Source organism: Argopecten irradians, chromosome 2 (assembly GCF_041381155.1).
Source record: "Argopecten irradians isolate NY chromosome 2, Ai_NY, whole genome shotgun sequence".
Taxonomy (NCBI): Eukaryota; Metazoa; Mollusca; class Bivalvia; order Pectinida; family Pectinidae; genus Argopecten; species Argopecten irradians.
Window position 1 is genome coordinate 69,308,071 of NC_091135.1, and position 18,291 is coordinate 69,326,361.

The 18,291-nt window shown below is 36.3% G+C and overlaps 1 protein-coding gene across 1 annotated transcript in view; it reads right to left on the reverse strand.

Annotated features, from left to right (window-relative positions):
* Positions 1–3,125: 3,125 nt before the first annotated feature.
* Positions 3,126–18,291, reverse strand: part of LOC138316329 (uncharacterized) — a 41,082-nt gene continuing 25,916 nt past the window's right edge. Inside the window, exons 3-9 of the mRNA XM_069258000.1 lie at positions 15,538–15,714; positions 12,314–12,568; positions 11,956–11,985; positions 11,544–11,692; positions 9,881–10,136; positions 9,441–9,566; positions 3,126–5,676 (exon numbers count right to left, since the gene is read on the reverse strand). Of these exons, the coding sequence (XP_069114101.1) occupies positions 4,772–5,676; positions 9,441–9,566; positions 9,881–10,136; positions 11,544–11,692; positions 11,956–11,985; positions 12,314–12,568; positions 15,538–15,714 (1,898 nt within the window). The 3' untranslated portion in view covers positions 3,126–4,771. The remainder of the gene's footprint in view (positions 5,677–9,440; positions 9,567–9,880; positions 10,137–11,543; positions 11,693–11,955; positions 11,986–12,313; positions 12,569–15,537; positions 15,715–18,291) is intronic.

Consider the following 18,291-nt stretch of genomic DNA (forward strand, 5'->3'; position numbering starts at 1 on the left):
TTATCTCCAATCACAGAGAGACCTGTCGCTGATTAGACTGTGTACGAAGGACACATGGCCCTTAGTCTTTGATGTTGACTGCAGTTCCATGTAGTCAGTAAACTACCTTTATAGTAGTCCAATGGTGTACATCAATCTCACAACATGACACACAAGGTCAATCGCTTGGATTTCCTCTTGTTTCCCCAATACTACTAATAATGGAAGCTTCTATCATTCATTGCTCAGGCGGCATGAAACTACCAATAGAACTTTTCTTTACATTACTGGCTAAAGATTCCCCTCTATATATGTCGTCGTCCATTGGGCGCGTGCTAGCCTCGTGTTGGTCTCGCGAGGAGTCCGTGAAACCGACGATCGGCAATAGGCATATGCTGTTTTGAATTTAATGAATTACCCCTTCCGGAATGGGAGGTTGTGTCAGTTTTTCTACCAAGAATATTTTTTGGCTAAAGATGAGTTGATCCTAAGTAAAAGCTTACGGTACACGACTGAGTCTGTTGAAAGAAAACCAATTATTCTGGCAGGGTGTGCTATCACAATTAGCTGAGTTGTCACTGGTACTGCCGATGACTTGATGCAGACGTGTGAAATCTGTCATTAGTAGTTCATTAAAGGCAAAACCTGTTACATTTGTTCTCATTATTCTCTTAAAGTCTCAATTGACTTTGTAATCATTTTCACAACTAATCAACGAATTATGGCCAAAACTATGGGAGTTAGACATGGATCCATATTTTTAGAAAAAAAACCCGAGATATTGGACACTAGTTGAATTGTTCATTGAAACAAATCCTGAAAGAAAACAAGTACGTTAATGAGTAATTAAGCCTAGATTTATATTTGATTACCTCAAATTATAGCTTTTGTTAAAACATCAACATAGTTAACAACAAGGTATTGGTGATTAATCTAGATCTTTATAATTCCACCTTGCATATGTGGTAATGTTCTTAGGTAAGTGATTAGATTTCATGAAGTCATCTCAAAAGTTTCTTCCAGATCATAAACTCGCAATGCACGATTGGTTGTACAAAACAAATCCGGTGGACGACTGGTGGATTACGTAATTAATCAAGATTATCATTTCTAGTGACTCATAGTTTGTGTTTCAGCAGATGAAAGTCGTTTATCATGTTAACACATCAATCAAAGATGGATTGTGGAGAAATGTTTTACTCTAGTACTACCAGTATGAGCGTCTGTTGTGATATAGCCGTTTTGTAAACATTGCTGTAAGTCAGCATCCCTGTTAACCGTTCTTACAGAGGATGTCTGGCGGGGAGTTCTATTCTACAACAACTCAGTAAAAATGCACCACTTTTTCTTAACCAAACCGTCTATCTACGTAATGTCAATTTGATTGATTGCAATGTATCAGGATTGACATATCTGCCAATAACCACCACAAAAATCTCTAAAGAAAACGTATATAAATTATCTATATTGTTAACATCTGAAGTTACCTTGCTGCCATCTACCAATACCATGCAAACAAATATGATGTGGTCATATCTGTACGGGAATCACAAATTTACCGCAGGTATGTACTGTGTTATTTAGGGTTTTCACTTCATTTATTACGAGCTATTTATCACACTCAACAGACTGATCAGATAGTACTTCCGAACCACATGTAATAAATCACAATTGAAGAATATCGACATATTACCGACACCGAAATCCAAACCCAACACGAGTTAAATAAGACAAAGTTTGACTAATATTTGTGTGGTGACTGATAACTAATTTAGAACCAGGTGTTTCAGGAGAGTAAGTGTTCTTTACATCACGAAATGGTGACTGATCTTTATAACGTTATCTTTGTTTGGTCTTGAAAGACCGATGTCATTTGAGGACGGGTCTTAAGGGTTTCCAATAACTGTTCTGATCAGCAATTCGAGTTGTACTGTTCTGTTGATAATAACAACAACAATTCAGCAAATAAAGCTGCAATGGGTGTTCTTGTTATCCAAACAATTGTGCATTAATGTCAATATACGAACATGACTATGACTTTTGTTTTCGTAAGGAAGTGTGACGTGTTTTGCCAGTAACAGTAAGATTGGCACATTTACATATCATAATGTTTGCTAATTTAAGAATTTTCACTGCATTCTATACACGGGCACTGTTCTTATGTTGAAATTCAATTGATGTGGGAAAAGGTGAGTATCGTTCATCAGAATGTCCGGGTTTTTATGACGATATAATTTGTTTAAACCGGAAGAACACATTTTACGTGTAAATCTAATGCGCAAAAGAATACAAACCGTTGATTACCTAACCATGTACCCTCTCTCTCTCTATGTTATAAACACATTTTGTGCTTACAACGTTGAAATGAAAATAAATCGTACTATCTGCCAAGACATGAATATATTGAAGGTATGCAATGTTGCTGTGCCAATTTGTAACAAGCTTAAACATATGAATTATGATGGATTGGCGGATGGAAGATAGCTGAATCAAATAAGAAAATATTTAAGATTTTTGCCATCAGCGTATAATTCACGTATAGATATTAGATCAGACACGTGGATACGAAGATGTGTGATTAAATCTAAAACAGAACCTAAGCTCTTTGTCTTATTCACATCAAGAGCAACGCATATATACATCTTTGTCAGCTGCGATAACAATTTACTACAGATATCACGTCTCATTGTAGCTCAGCAGCACAATAACTTAATCCAGGACTTTAGTGGTGAGGACAAGTGTTGAAACACAAACACTACACGTATAAAACAAATATTGTAAAGTTTTTAGTTAGGAGTTGTTTCTCATCGTCCATACTTGTGATATGTTCTTCCATAGATTTTATGATTACAGTCTCCATATTTCAGTACGTTGGTCTAATTAAATTGTGTTTGATCTGTTTTTGACATACGATATAAGGCCAATATTCTCTCTGCTTTAACTAATCAACTACCTGTTATACAATTTAGCGTAAATGCGTGATGGAAAGAGGAGGAAGGCCAGATGCCACCACTAGGTATCAAAGAGGTTGGATAAGACTAATAAGGCCACTACAGGTGTTATATAAACGATACACAACTGCTATGGAGTTACTCGCTTGAGTTTTCACTGTGAGACATGTATAGGGATAAAAAGAAACTATTAAATTTTATATTATATTTACTTTATTTTAATTACTGATCCAATGAAACAAGCATTACCATCTTATATACAAATAACAATCACACGATACTCCTTCACATAAAACATAATAAATTACCTCTATCAGACATTCACTATCATAATTAGATTTGACATTAATTTACAGACATTAATACGGACATCACCTTGCTTTGAAGATTAAGTTCCAAACTTTTATTTCTTGTCGGACAATTCTTTGCAGTGTTGAACTTGATAAAGACGGAATAAATGACTTAGATAATTCTGTTTAGAATGATGTCTTCAGCATAAATGATACGTTATACACATATTAGTCCGTAACTTTCTACATGTACTCGGAGTTTTCGTATTTCGTAATAAATAAATATGACAATAATGGATTCCTGAGCCATAAATACTACACACATGAGCAGATATACAAACACACAATTGTCAAGGCACGAGTTTCTCATAGAACTAACATACTACAAATAGCATTAAACAAAATGGTCCTTGTCTTATTTTAAGAACCATTGCATACTCAAACCATGTATAATAAAAAAAACTTGTACCACGTTTTGGTATGACTTCACCACCAGGAGATGTACTACTGAACAGTGAATATCCTGTACTGTTTGAGGCACAACACAATGTAGATGACGCTGTATGAACTATACGTTAATAAGGTTGCCCTATACATGGATGATAGGACAGGCGTGTTATACTATAGACGATGAAGGTGTGATAGGTCTTTTCTACAAGACCGTCATTCACAATGGTCGAGTTTTAAATATGGAATGCAAAGAGTCACTTTCTCTCAATATTATTTGTTCGTTGTTGATAATATTTAAAATATTTCGTTTCACGTAAATCCATACAGAAAAACATAAGACACTTCTTGGGCGGTTTCTAGGGTTTTAACAATGATAGTTCGTTTTAAATTATTACAGGATTAGATCTCACTAAAGATCTTTTTACTAGAAAAGAAAAATGTCAGTATAATAGTATAAAATCATCAAAAATTACGAAAATCATGGTTTTCACGTAGGAATCAAATGTGATAATGAGCCAATGGCTCTATTGTGGTCCATGTTCTGTAGCACTCTTTAAAGAGAAGTCACTTTGACAGATGCAACTGTCAAAAAAAAAGTAGAGTAACGTAGTGTCAGATGACGACTTTCATGAGATACACTATGCGCCAGTTCATGTCGATGAACACCGCTCAACATGTGCTCCAAAGTAATGATCTTGTTGCCATGATCCTTTTCCTTCGTGTCTCAGTCTTTATACCTCTTACAGTCATCCTTTAGCGCAAAGATTCGCCATGGAGAGACATTCAAGGTAATTGAATAATAAATGCCTTCCTCCTCCTCACATCACCAAACAATTACCAATACTGACAGTCTCCCAGTACAACATATCCGATTTCGACTTTTTCGCAGGACTTTGGTTAATATTGTTAAAGGATCGCCTTGCTATTCAACACAAAATCTCTCGTAATTGAGAACCGCATTGACACCTTTCATTAGGAGTTTCCCCACAGAACTTCCTCGCACTTTGTCGAACACTCTGTTCTCGAACGTTTAATGCTTACGCGGGACACGTCGGAACAAGACTTCCAAGTCTTTTGCATGTTAACTGCAGTAACATAGACTCACGTGACTTCGATATCACGTGTTATATCCGGATGTTGACTTCTCATTTTAAATTGTTTCATTTTTTGCTTCTCCAAATCATCTGTTTGGGTTCCATATTTCTGTGTGAAGTCTTTCCCTAAGCGTTGTTGTTCTAACATCATTTCAGTATCTGGAATCATGCCGTATTTCATTTTGAATTCCTTTCCTATTTGGAACTTAGACTCCGGAAATATCTCGTATCTCGTTTCCGGGTTGTACATCTTGTTTTCCGGTTGATATCCATGCTGGTTTTTTGGAATCGTATATTGCTTTAATTTAGCTATATTTTCGCTAAGTGTGGGTGGAGACGTGGGGGACCTAGGTTCTGATCTCGCTTGTCGCCAACCGTATCCTCCCCAGCCATATGTAGGGTCGATATCTGGTGTATGCGGTGGGATATCGTGTCGCTCCACAATGGTGGTGAGCACAGGAGGTCCCTGGTTATACACCGACGGGCACGGGCTCGAATCTTCCTCCATATACTGGTCCATCACCATGTACTTTTTGTAATTCCCTGGATCTGAGTTCTGGTCCGGGTACTCTCCTTCGGAAGGCGACTGAAGTGAGTTGGTCAAACTGTTCCTATGTACGTACTCTCGAACCATACCTTGATTCTTAACATGTGGCCTCGGTAGGGAGTAATATGGAGGGGGATAGTTACCTCCCTTTTTACTAGAAAGGGTGGTACTGGAACTATTACTAGTCATTTCCATGTTCGACTCCTTGAGTTTGGCTTGCTGTAATTGTGTTTCTTTGTCCTTTCTCTTCTGCTCTCTTTTTGCACGCCAAGTCAGACATCCTCCGATAAGAAGCCCCGTACCTATGACACCCACCACTGCTCCGAGGATGATCATGTGTAGCGGTATTTCTGTCACATCAGCCACTGAAACACACAAACGGGTGACACATTTAAAATCTTCATTAAAAAGCATCTTTTTATTTTACTCATAAAACAGATATTGCAATGTGTGCTTGCCATATGCGTATAACGCTGTTGCTTATTTTTGCAACCCGACACATTTAGCAACGTTGTTTTTGGGAAATATCTTCATGAGTTCGTTTACCAGAGATTTTTTTCTTTTAATTTTTTTTCGGCATAATAAAATAATCATGTCCCTATGTGTCGGGATACATCTAGAATTGTCTCCCTGGAAAGAGTTATTTTCTCTCGGGCTTCGCCCTTGAGTTAAAATAACTCTTTTCAGGGAGACAATTCTAGATGCATCCCTCCACAGAGGGCCACAAGTGTATAGTATCACTTCAGACAACATACATGATGTACTACAATAGTTCTCCCTTATAAATCATATATATATCTAAAACAACTGCACGATTTTACCACTTTTCTCTCCGCAAACATACCGAAACTTTCAAATTGATTATTTACATGTTAAGAAATATGATTTCCCATTTTTCATTTTTCTTGTTCAGTTCTACGTTAATTTTTTGATTGAGCTAACTAATGGGATTTAAAACGTGGAGTCTTGACATGATTTTTACATCAGCGTCTTCCCGCAGACATCGTAAACCAATGTTGGTATAATGAGAGAACGGGGATTGATTAACAGACTTCGGCACCAGCATCTGATGGTGAAAACATGTCGGCTCGTACATGTGTGGATCTTTGTTTAGCAACAATAGCCACAGGTACGTCAGCGCCATCTAGAAGGGTGGCCGAAAGCCTCACGTGGGCGGCTGGACCGTATAACCTGCCTGAACATGCGCTACTGACAAGACACACGCGCCAGGGTTCTCTGCGGACTGGAGATATGTCTAGTTAGCTTCTCTATGTCATTTATCCTTAAATCGTCGGCATGCTAGCGAAATTGTAACATATTAACTTGCTTCATTTGAATGACATTAATTGGTGTACATTTTAGGTAACACATCAGTGATCATTTAATTTTATTGACAAGCGTTACAGAATGTCAAACATCAACCTATAATAGTTACACTACAGAAAGTCACTGAGGGCGTGCATTGTCCTGTTAAATTGTCTTGGTCACGATTTGCGCTGTTGTAAAGTGTATGTGGAAGTCAGACTAAAGCTGACTACTGAACAATGTAAAACAAACCCGACCACCGCGATGACTTCGTGTTTACGAACAAATGATAACACATGTCTATATCATCTCAGAGTCAATATGCCGACGTCTGTCTTAAATAAGCACCAGACTCGTCCACGTTATCAAGATAATTGATAACTTCCGGTGATATGCTGTTCTTGCTTCAGGGGAAGAGGTTGGTCAATACACCAGAGCTATTATTCCATTTGATAATACCGTGTTTCAATTCTGATAATTTCCCTTCGCATTTTGTTCTTTTCTTATTAGTCAATAGCAGTCAGATTCGTTATGTAATTATGAAACAGCTGTAACCAATTATATCGGTTAGCTGAATCATTTTGATTTGATATGACATTAATAATTTCATATGTAGTTCTTGATGAAAAATATCGAGATTTTCAAAATGTATTGAATGATTGGAACCGATAATACTTAACCCTATACGTTTTAGCATGTCGGAGCCGACACTGCGTGACCCCCTCAAATCCCTATTTAGGCCCTACCATCCCCATATAGCCTATGTCGGAGCTGACACTACGTGACCACATACCATTCCCATGTAGCCTATGATGGAGCCGACAATTCGTGACCCCTACAATCACCATATAGTCTTTGTCGGAGCATACAATAAGTGACCCCCTACAATCCCTATGTAGCCCCTACCATCCCCATGTAGCCTATGTTGGAGCTGACACTGCGTGACCCCTACAATCACCATGTAGTCTTTGTCGGAGCATACAATAGGTGACCCTCTACAATCCCCATGTAGCCTATGTCGGAGCATACAATACGTGGCCCCCTACAATCCCCATGCAGGCTATGTTGTTGATATAACTTAAATGAATTGGCTGACCATGTGTCAATAGTCCGCCGTTCACATGTATAAATATTATGGTAAAACTTGACGTGTAATTGTACACGTGATATACCAATCTCCTGGATATGTAAATATTACAAGTGCCACGAGAAATGCACGCACGTAAACTCTCACTCATTGAAGCTGGGTGTCTTTATAGTTTTTTTTTTCTTTTCATCATTTGAGCAAGAATATATTCCTCTCAGCTATCATCTTTCATAGAACTTGTAAAGTCGATTTCAATAACAGATCTTCATTTTACTTTGAAAATTTTACGAATGTTTATGATAAAGCGACTATCCATTAACTTGAATCCATAAAACAATTGCTAGAGATAATTCGGCGTATATACCTTGTTTTACAGCCTAATCGAAAATCTATTGGACATATGACCTGGTATACACATAGATCGACACTGAGATAGGACTGAGGCCAGAGAACTAACCAACAACTAGTACCATCTCGAAACATTTTCAGTCAGCTGACATGGAGTGGATACATATGTAGTTTGGTGTTGCATTTCACAACACAGTTGCATAGTGTAGTATTTTCTGGATACTTATGTCGACATAAATATCTCATTTACTTTCTAACTACCTCCACCGTAATCTTCGTTCCTGATCAGTTTTCTTAATTTGTTTGTGATGAAAGTATACATCAAGATAGGAAATCGACTTCACGTTAATAGCAGGGAAGAAAATATCTTACACTGTTTTTGCTTGGAATATAACCTGGATATGGAACATATATAACTAGAATGCTCATCAGATTTCCATGCATATCACCGTGTTGTTTGTTTGTCCGGTCTATGATAATTGGTGATGGAGTTTAATTTGCATATGATGAGTGTTAGACGTTAGAAAACTATACAATTTCGTGCCGCGCTAAACAATATCGATATCAAATACTTCCTAGCTACTCCCTTAACATAAATGAATACGGGATTAAAAAGGTCATTCGTATTTGTGAAATTTGATCCTTTCACATTTTCCTGGCATCATGAAGATGAGCTTTTGCTGTCGATACAATATATGACATCACATTTTGAAAAAAATGTAGTAATTTGGAATGTAAGCCAGGTCATGTAATAAATCACAAGACCAATAACTGTGGCTTGTTGTTATGTAGTACCGGGCGTGGTTTGTCGCGACGTGAAGATATTATCTACCATTGTAGTGTTATGGATGGTATCTCGCAGTTTTTGTCAAATATACAAAACACGTCAGCCGGTAGACAGACAGTTGGACAGTATACAGTTTTAAAGTGAGTCTTAAGCTTATGCAGGCATTTTTTAAATAGAAGTTGGCACCTTCCGGGTTAATTGTTCCCTATAGAGTCAACTTGACGTCTTTGAGTAGTATCCTTTAGTCATTTTACCACGATTTTATCTTCTTTTCAGACATGTTGTTGGGATTCCTAAAGTCATTGTGTCATCGAAAAGAAAATATTTGTTTCAACGCAAACGAATTCCCAGGGGGAAATAAACATGTGGTTTATTGTCAGTCTGAAAGGTGTTTTCGTCAGGAAAAATACAGATGGAAAATGTAGCGTTTGCATGATGGCTCGTTAGCTGAAATAGTTAAATCTCATAACACCTTTTCTGATTTGCATAGGGCAATGAATGGATCTTGTTAAGAAAACGGCTGTAATTTTAATAGATGAGAAAGAAAATGCTTTATGTATGTATGGTGGGGAGGAGGTGGATCTATGTTGCTTGGTACCTACCGACTTCCTGTTCGCATTGCTGTTCATCCTCCCCATGTGGACAATTACGGCGGCCATTACAGACTAGGTCACGATTAATGCACCACTGGTCACAGAAAAATTCTCCTAAACTGTCACACTTGTCATCTGTAGTAGAAAAAGAAATCACGTGGTATCAGTATTCCTTTCTATCAACCGTAAATTTCGCAATATATGAATGACATCCACAATTCAAAAAATGCAAAATATATGTACTTATATATCCAGATACAAGTGCGGTAAGTGGGGTATATGGCCCCAAAAACCTGTGAAAATAAAACCGAATAAAAACAGTTCTTTTTATTATTATTGTTTAATTAGATAACGAAATAATTTATAAACAAAAAAGTCACATATCAATCGAAACAGAATATTAAAGTGTGCAATCTTTAACGTTCTTTTAATTTTTCCATTCTACACACCTGTGCTGGATGAATGCCTGGGCAACGCCTTCTTGTAGACGGAGTACTGCACCTCCACCCTAGGTAAATAGTCCGGCTGGTTACCATAGACACGAATAAACACTCGACTGCTCACTGACACAAACTCCGGAAGTGGTCCGTTACAGTAGTGAAATATCCGGTCTCTAGAGGACGTTGTCTTGTCATAAATCTCTATAAAGTTAGCTCCACAATCTCGTGGTACCGGAAACCAAGTGGATACTTGCGCAAGGCGGATCTGTATGATAAATACAAAGACATTTCGTTATCATTTCTTAAATATGTAAGTTGTGCACAGATGCAGACATTGTTAAGGCTTAAGGTACTAAACAATGTCTCTTTTAAAGTTAACGAATATACGTACCCGGCCTAAAAACGACACCATTATCTGTCTAAAATTCTTTTGAGTTACAATAGTTTAAACATATTTTATTGACATAAAATGACAAAAGGATAAGTCATTAAGTTTTTCCAACTTATAAGTGACTTCTCCTGAAATATAGAAAATATAAACATACATAAATGAATAGTCACGTGATTACATGGAACTAAATAGTATGAATTCACATAAAACACCAAGAACATTAAACTAGTAAGAGAGAGGGAGAAAGATAGAGAATAATCCCATTCATTGGGTTAAGAAATTGATTTGTACTATTATTAGTAGTCGTGTGATACTATTATAAAATATAAAACAAGCGATGAAAAATAGAAAAAAAATCTTGACAACTTGTAATGATATAGGAAATAAGTAAGAGAGCGAAAGAGAGAGGGGAGAGAGAGAGTGTGACAGAGAGATAGATAGAAAGAGAGAAAGAGAGAGAGAGAGAGTCGATCAATCGAATCTACCCGTTCTTACCAGGAATTGCTGTACAGCTTTTGCAATTTTCGTGTTATTAATGATTGAAATGGTAAGATCACCTTTGCATAGAATATCAATGTTAATGGCGCCTTCGTACCGCGATAAATCAGTGTTGAGAATTGCTCGATGATTGGCATACAGAGGGCAAACAATAAAGAAGTGATAGCTATCCTCACAGGGATGTCCACACTGACAATATGCAGAATCGGTAAGATTTTCTCTAAAAAGGTCATAATTTAGGGAACTTGCTCGGTTTCTTAGACGACAATGGAGGATATTAAGTTTTCTTGGTCCATATGTTGCAAAAGGAAAATTAAAGTTTGTATTTGTTTTCAGGGATTTCATTATATTGAGTTTAAAAGAATTTATGGAAGGAGAATTTCTAATGTTATGGTCTAAAACATTCCAAAGATGTATAGTAGAGGGAAAAATGAACTCGGAGATAATTGTAAACGATAGTAGTGTTCTATTATTTGATATGCATTTCGTAAGTTATAAGGGGTTAAATTACCAACATCATCAGGCAATATATCTATGAGGAAACTTGGTGCCATACCATGGACTATTGAATATAACATCGAAAGTTTACGAGCTTCTCGTCTCTTAGAAAGTTACAATATTGCAGCTAACATCATACCAAATAACGTAAACCTTAGCTTGGATGGATTTACCTTCATGCGTTTTGAAATGGCGAGACATCAACACTTAATAAGAATTTTTTTTTATTTCACCACATTTGACAATTTTGTCCTCAAAGAATATCAATTTTGATTTGTAACCTACCTTACTGCCGGGGTGAGTGTGGATCTCCCATGTGCAGTCTCGATGACCTTCTCTCTGTCCATCATTATCATCATCATCATCATCAACAGTGAAATCGGATGATTTCATAACCCCATCGGGCTCAATAGTGTTGACCAACGTGCGGCAAACTACAAATCAATCGTATGATATAGTGGTGTAAATGATTCTAATTTATATAGCCTTGTTATATTTTAACTAATCGTGGTTATCTGTGCAAAAGGTCAACAGAACATTACATCTTTGGCGAAAAAAATAAACATCAATACAAAAGCATAGAAGAGAAAAATCACAGTTTTTATTGTAAAACTATATTATCTGCCATGAAAAGTGGTTCTATTATTGAAAGACTGTAAAGAGCGATATCACAAAATCGGTAAGTGAAATATCTTACCTTTTGTATCTTCGTCCTTGGGGTTGTAATCTGAAAATTAACAAAGAATAGGGTTTAAATGATTCTGGTATGTCATATAATACTGATCAAATCTGTAAGGAGTACAAGGAAGATGTCCTTTGATAAGACCATATTTAATTTTCTGTTTAATAAGAAAACAATTCTGTCATTTTCTTGATAAGCTATCAAATATTTGTCTTTCGTGTGATATTAAACATAAAAGGTGTCAAGTATTACGCAAAGGTTGTTTTCCATTATGATAAATAACAAACTTATTAACATACAATTGACAAATTCATCATCCCAACAGTCATTACTGTAATTTATCAATGTTACCTTTCTGTCGTCATTTAGTTACCTTGTTTCTTAACAAAAGAGTAGATGGCCTTGAACCCTTTGTCTCCCAGATTCTTGTCGCTTTTGAAGCGTATCCATATGAACCGTGTGGTGGATCGTATCAGGGGCGGGAACTCTTTACCACAGTATTTTCCAATCAGTGGTGAGTAGGAAAACGGTCCATCTCTGAACTCCAAGAAATCGTATTTACATTTCTCAGACTTTTCTATGGAGAAACTTCCTCGGAAATCAACATGAATGCGATAGCCGGGCTGAGCTGTTGGGACAAAAATTGAATATTTTGAATCACGTATATACTTTAAATGTCAATTGCAAGTAAGCAATATTATGTTTGCGATATTTTTAAAGCACCATGTATAGACCATTACCTGGCCGATGTAATGGGAGATCCGGCAATTTATGTGTTGGATGTCATCAACCTTTTCAATATAAAACAACATCAAGAGACATACATATTACTTCTAAGAGGAGATTTAATACACCGCCCATTGCTCTCATATGTTGATTTCAATGACATAATTTTCTCTCTTATAGTTTTGATGTATTAGGTTTTGCGAATGCGTTTCACATCTTTTTTGTGTTTGTTTGCATTTTACTAACTAAAAGTCCCAAAGAGTCATTAATGAATTGAACATTCAAAATCAAAAATAATCAATAATCTTCTTAATTAGGAGGGATTTACTCATTATAGATGCTTGTTTATTTCTGTTTTATTTATGTTATTTATATTGATGTTTTTTGTAGTTCTCACATGTATTGCAAGCTGTGCAGATCCCAGCCATTTAAGTGCAATCTATCCTGTTAAGATACAGACTATATCTATTACTCAAAAAACAAGCAGATGAGCACATCTAATGTATGGGTTTTACTAACTATTTCAGGAGATCATTTATTTCGAAAACTTCACACGGGTAAAACCAGATGTACGCTATAGTATCCATCATTCGCATTACACATATGTTTACATTCCGCCATTTTGTTATCGGAACTCTTTGATGCGGGAGTTCCGTAAGGTATATAGTGTCTCACAGTTATCTCCTCAACTTCCTTTCATCTTTAGATTTTTTTTAAAAGGGAAAATGTATTTCTCATTTGTTTACGGAATGTTTAAATGGACATTGGCTGTAGCGTTTGACCTAGAAATGAATATCAGGAATAAAATATGTTCTTGGACCTAACTATGAAAATCAGTTAAGTGTATTTGTGTGTAAACACTGATAGGGAATTATTCATTGATTCTTGAACGCTTTTCAAAAGGACCTACCTGAAACACATTAATAAGCATTCTAGTCAGGAGTATGCATATATACACTATTTTTGAGAACATTTTAATTAGATTCGTTTACACATATTTGCAATTATAAAACATAACCTTCCAGATGCCTTGTAAATTCGCTTATGCGAGATTATTTAGTAATGGAAGAACGTTGAGATCACAGTCAGCCACAATTTAGATACGTGTGAGATGGATTTAACATTGTGTCAAGGATTTTGTAAGCAATTCTAAATGTTGCTGTTATCACTAAATGTCTGCAAAAGCCTACAAAATGTGGTGATTATCACTCAAACGTGATGGAGAGACAAGTGTAAAAACATATTGATATGACGACATTGCAATATGGATTGATTAACGTGGGGCAAGCACAAAGTTATCTGGCGTACATCTGAGTAAAGGTCTAAGCTCCATACTTTAGGGGATCAGAGCTGGGTTCTAGTACCACTCCAGACTGCTATTGGATCGACACCACACCAAATGAATGTGCACCCGGTCTGACCCTAGCAAGGTACCGCGAGCGTTTAACACGTAGGATGTCGTCCCATTGCTATACTTATTTTTAAGAGATTGCCAAATACATTTAAATAATATCTTACTTTAAATACGGACTAAATAGATTAATGCCACTTATAAGATGAATAACATTATAAATACATACTGAAAATAAATGCATGCACTTTTACTTTGACCATTTACCACACTTCTAATCAAGATATCAACGATTTTTATTGCATAGACAAGCCTTATCATTTTTTGCGCTACATTCTAATTTTATGAAAGCCGCAGTTATTTCAGATAAAGGTACTGGTATGTGTTTTTCTGCTTTACTTAATACATCAACATTTCAGCGATTGGTTATCAATGTGTACAGCATCAGTAGGATGAGACAACCCATCGGGATTAGAAAGGCCTTGGGGAACTTGTATATAGAATTAATTGGAATGTATCTTTTCTATTTTCGTTCACCCTCGATGACCTGTATCACAAGCTAACTTTATTTAAGAAATTCTGAGGTAAAATGATATTGTTTATGACAGCCATTGTTCAAGAATAATGGAATAAGCACAACAACTTATAATATGACTTACTTTAAGTTCAAAAAGAGAAGCATCACTTCCATAAAATATACCTTTTTAGATGAAACAATCTTGTGAACCCTGAAGTAGTCAAATGGTGTTTTATCAAAACCCGCTTTTGGTTTTTGTTTGCAAACGTAGTTGACATTTTGTCCACAAGGTTTAGGTTTCGAAATTTCGACATAGTTGGCAATCGGCTGATCCATCAACAACTATATACATTCATTTATTATGAACAAAACAAACATAAAATTGAACTGTGCATTTTTGTTTTCATTTATTTCTCTAAACCCTCAACCGTCGGTTCGCTGGATGACGAAGGTAAGGCGTATTCAATAATTGCCCGGGGTTGATTGTATTAGAAACAGAATTTCCGAGGAAGGCAGGGGGTCACTGAAGATCCCATACATCATCCCAGAAAATCCCCCTCCGTTTACACAGGCGCAGTTTATTACACAAGCACGTTGGCTTTTATAATTAAATCCTAAAACTGTAATTGTGTGACATTTCAGCCCGGTTGGTGATGGGGTACTCGTTAATTCTCGGCGTGTTGTACAATTGGTCGACTTACCATAGACGACCATCAACACATGGCCAAAACTCAAATGGAAATGCTAATTGAAAGCGTACCAGACGTCATTTAAGACGCATACATTTGAATAATGTGCTTAGATACCTCTAAATCAACCCGTGGTTTTTTTTTTTTTTTACTTGTAACTAAACGGAGCTTCTGGAAGTCTAAAGAAAGTCAAAGTCCAACATATTGGCAGAGGTAGTTATTATTTCTATTTGGTTTCCAGCTTAATACCGACATAAGACTCTTACCTTAAGTCTACTAAAATTTACAAGCTAATTGTAAAGATGGAAACTTACCTTCTAAGTATTGCGTACACTCGATGTCATTTGGGTATTCCTCGGGATAACTAGGACTGTAAAACTCTGCGCGAAGGCGGTCGCCATTTGTAAAATTCCAACATTGTGGGGTCACTATATCACCTAAAAGGGACTTTTCGGGATACACAAGGGCCGCAGCGACGGAAGGTTGGGTTTCTGAAAGAATAAAATGATACATACATCAAGTTATCAAATTTGTATTTGTTTGAAAATATTACACATGAAATCTAACCGTAAGATCAAAATGCAATTAACATTAGGCTTGGGAGTGGGTTTTTTTTATAACCCTGATTTCTTCATCGTGATAGTTTTACAATATATTGCCGATGTGTAACATATATTTGTGCTAAATTATGTCATCTTTTGTCAAATTCAAACTGAAAAACACCTGGAACATGTTGTTATCTCATTACATCTATTGCTTTACGAATCCTGTTTTCCTATTTTGTTTTGATTACGTAATAATTTGTTTGTGTGTGGCGATATAACGTGTAGTCAAGACATAAAACGGGAGAGATGTCATGAACACCTAAGATGGAATAATGCGAGAAAATGTACAGTTTTTTCAGTAAGGAATAACAAATCAAATGTAGAATAATGTTATAATGATTGACATATCACCTCACATCATGTATAACTAGGAGTTTTTAGGGTGTGTGGACCATTATCTTATTTGCTATCCAATGTCGATATCCTGTGTCTGTGTCAGAGTTTGTGGCATTGGTAAGTTTCCATCCACTTACAATACATTGGGTATATAATTTAATACCTCTGCATCTTTATCAACAACCCACAAGTATTCATCATTTTCAAACCATTTAGGATGTCATGACAAACCTTGAAGAAGTCTTATATCATCTAATTTCTATTTACTTTGGCAATAAATAATTCGTTAATATTTACAAATGTCCTCAATTGTTGCTCTTTAAAATGGAATATATCATGTCTGTATCAAATTAACGCAGACAAAGTGGAAAGATATGCCTGCTAACAGTGTACAGCATTTGGGATACAATAATGTATGTTAACTGTAGCGGGGTAATATATGGCACGATAAACGATATAGGTATGGAGCGTGCATTACATACAAATAACACAAATTCTAAGCTTGCAATAATCCATAAAATCGTAGAATTACTCCACTTTTGTTGGCAGAATTAATCCAGCGGTAACAGACCCGGCGCCCCTAAAATCGACTTTTGGATTTCTTAATAGGGGTGACGCGCGTCAAAATGACTTCCATTAAACGGTTAAATTCCTGGCATTAATCTTTATATACAGAATCTGAATAACTCGTGTGTGATTAAACAAGGAATGCATTTCAGGTTAATGTTCAATTACGGGGATATTTTTATGACGCCGACATTTATAAGGATAGCAGCAAGGTCACATTTGCTTTAAACTTTTTTGTCGCCATTTGCAAAAGCATTAAAGAGGAACCGTTAAAGTATAATCCTTTTAATTCGTGGAGATGGTATTTTCACGGATATAGACCTATGTTGTAATTTTGTTATTTCGCGGACCATTGACGCCGTCGCCGTGGCGACGATTTAGTATATAAGATCATGAAGATGGTTAGACACGATGAATTATCGTATACTTTTACCTGTTATTAGATTATGAAATTCTATAACAAGGTTAAAATTTCAATTTGAAGTGAATAAATCCGTCAAATGCAATTGAACAGGTTATTTGAATAGTAAGCTAGCATGCTGAGTTTGCTGACTTTGTATTACACTCTAACCAGTAAACACTTAGTTTGTGTGATTACACGAGGTGACCTTGCTCTTTGCTAGCGTAGAAATTTACCGCCATTGGCGTTAAACGTACGTTCATCTTAGTGATTGGCATGGCATTGACTTCAGTCAGTACCAATGCCTTAACACGTCTGTAGATGGCGGTATGACAGGAAGGAAAGACATGGCTTATTATTATATGCCTTCGTGTCAAACCAAAGTAGTTCTCAACCAGGTGTTAAATTATCTCCCTTAGCCCGAAACTTCTGTACCAGAGTAAATACATATAGCTGTTTGTCTAGCGATAACAGATGAATCAGATTTACAAAGTAAACTTACATAACTTTATAGGAACGGTAACAGTTTATCAGTTAATAGACATAACACGCGTAACGAGGCTAATTTGGCTGGAAACAAGACATGACGTACGGTTAGACACGGCATCAGATCGACAGTTTACACTCTCAACATAAATACTTTCTCGACAGTATACGGACCCACCTCTCTGAAAACGGTTGCAGTTTTTCTTTCTCTCTATTTTAATAAAATCAGTGTTTAATTTATATTTGACGTAAATATTACCGCCTCCCTCTTATTATTACACCTGTTGTAAAAGTTTGATTTTGGAAATAACTTTTTGGCAGGTGTTTGTATGCGTAATGTTGGGTTCCCGTGTTTTGGTGTACCCTGTACGAACCATTCCGTTCTACTTTATCTTAGATCTGATATAATGACATCCAGGGAACACTGCGTACTACATAGTGCACAGCATGAATTCATCAATGACTATCCATTTCTAAGATGATAGATAACGGTTTTGGTTTTATAACTGTATCCCTCTAACGTCCCTTTACTAACATGTATGTCAATTTAAATCTTCACTGATTACATGCTTCCGGAATTCTTTTTTATGAAAGCTTTGATTTCATCAAATGAAATTTCGTTTTTATTGATAAATGGGAAAATTCAAAGCATGAACTCTGAGACAGGTAATGAT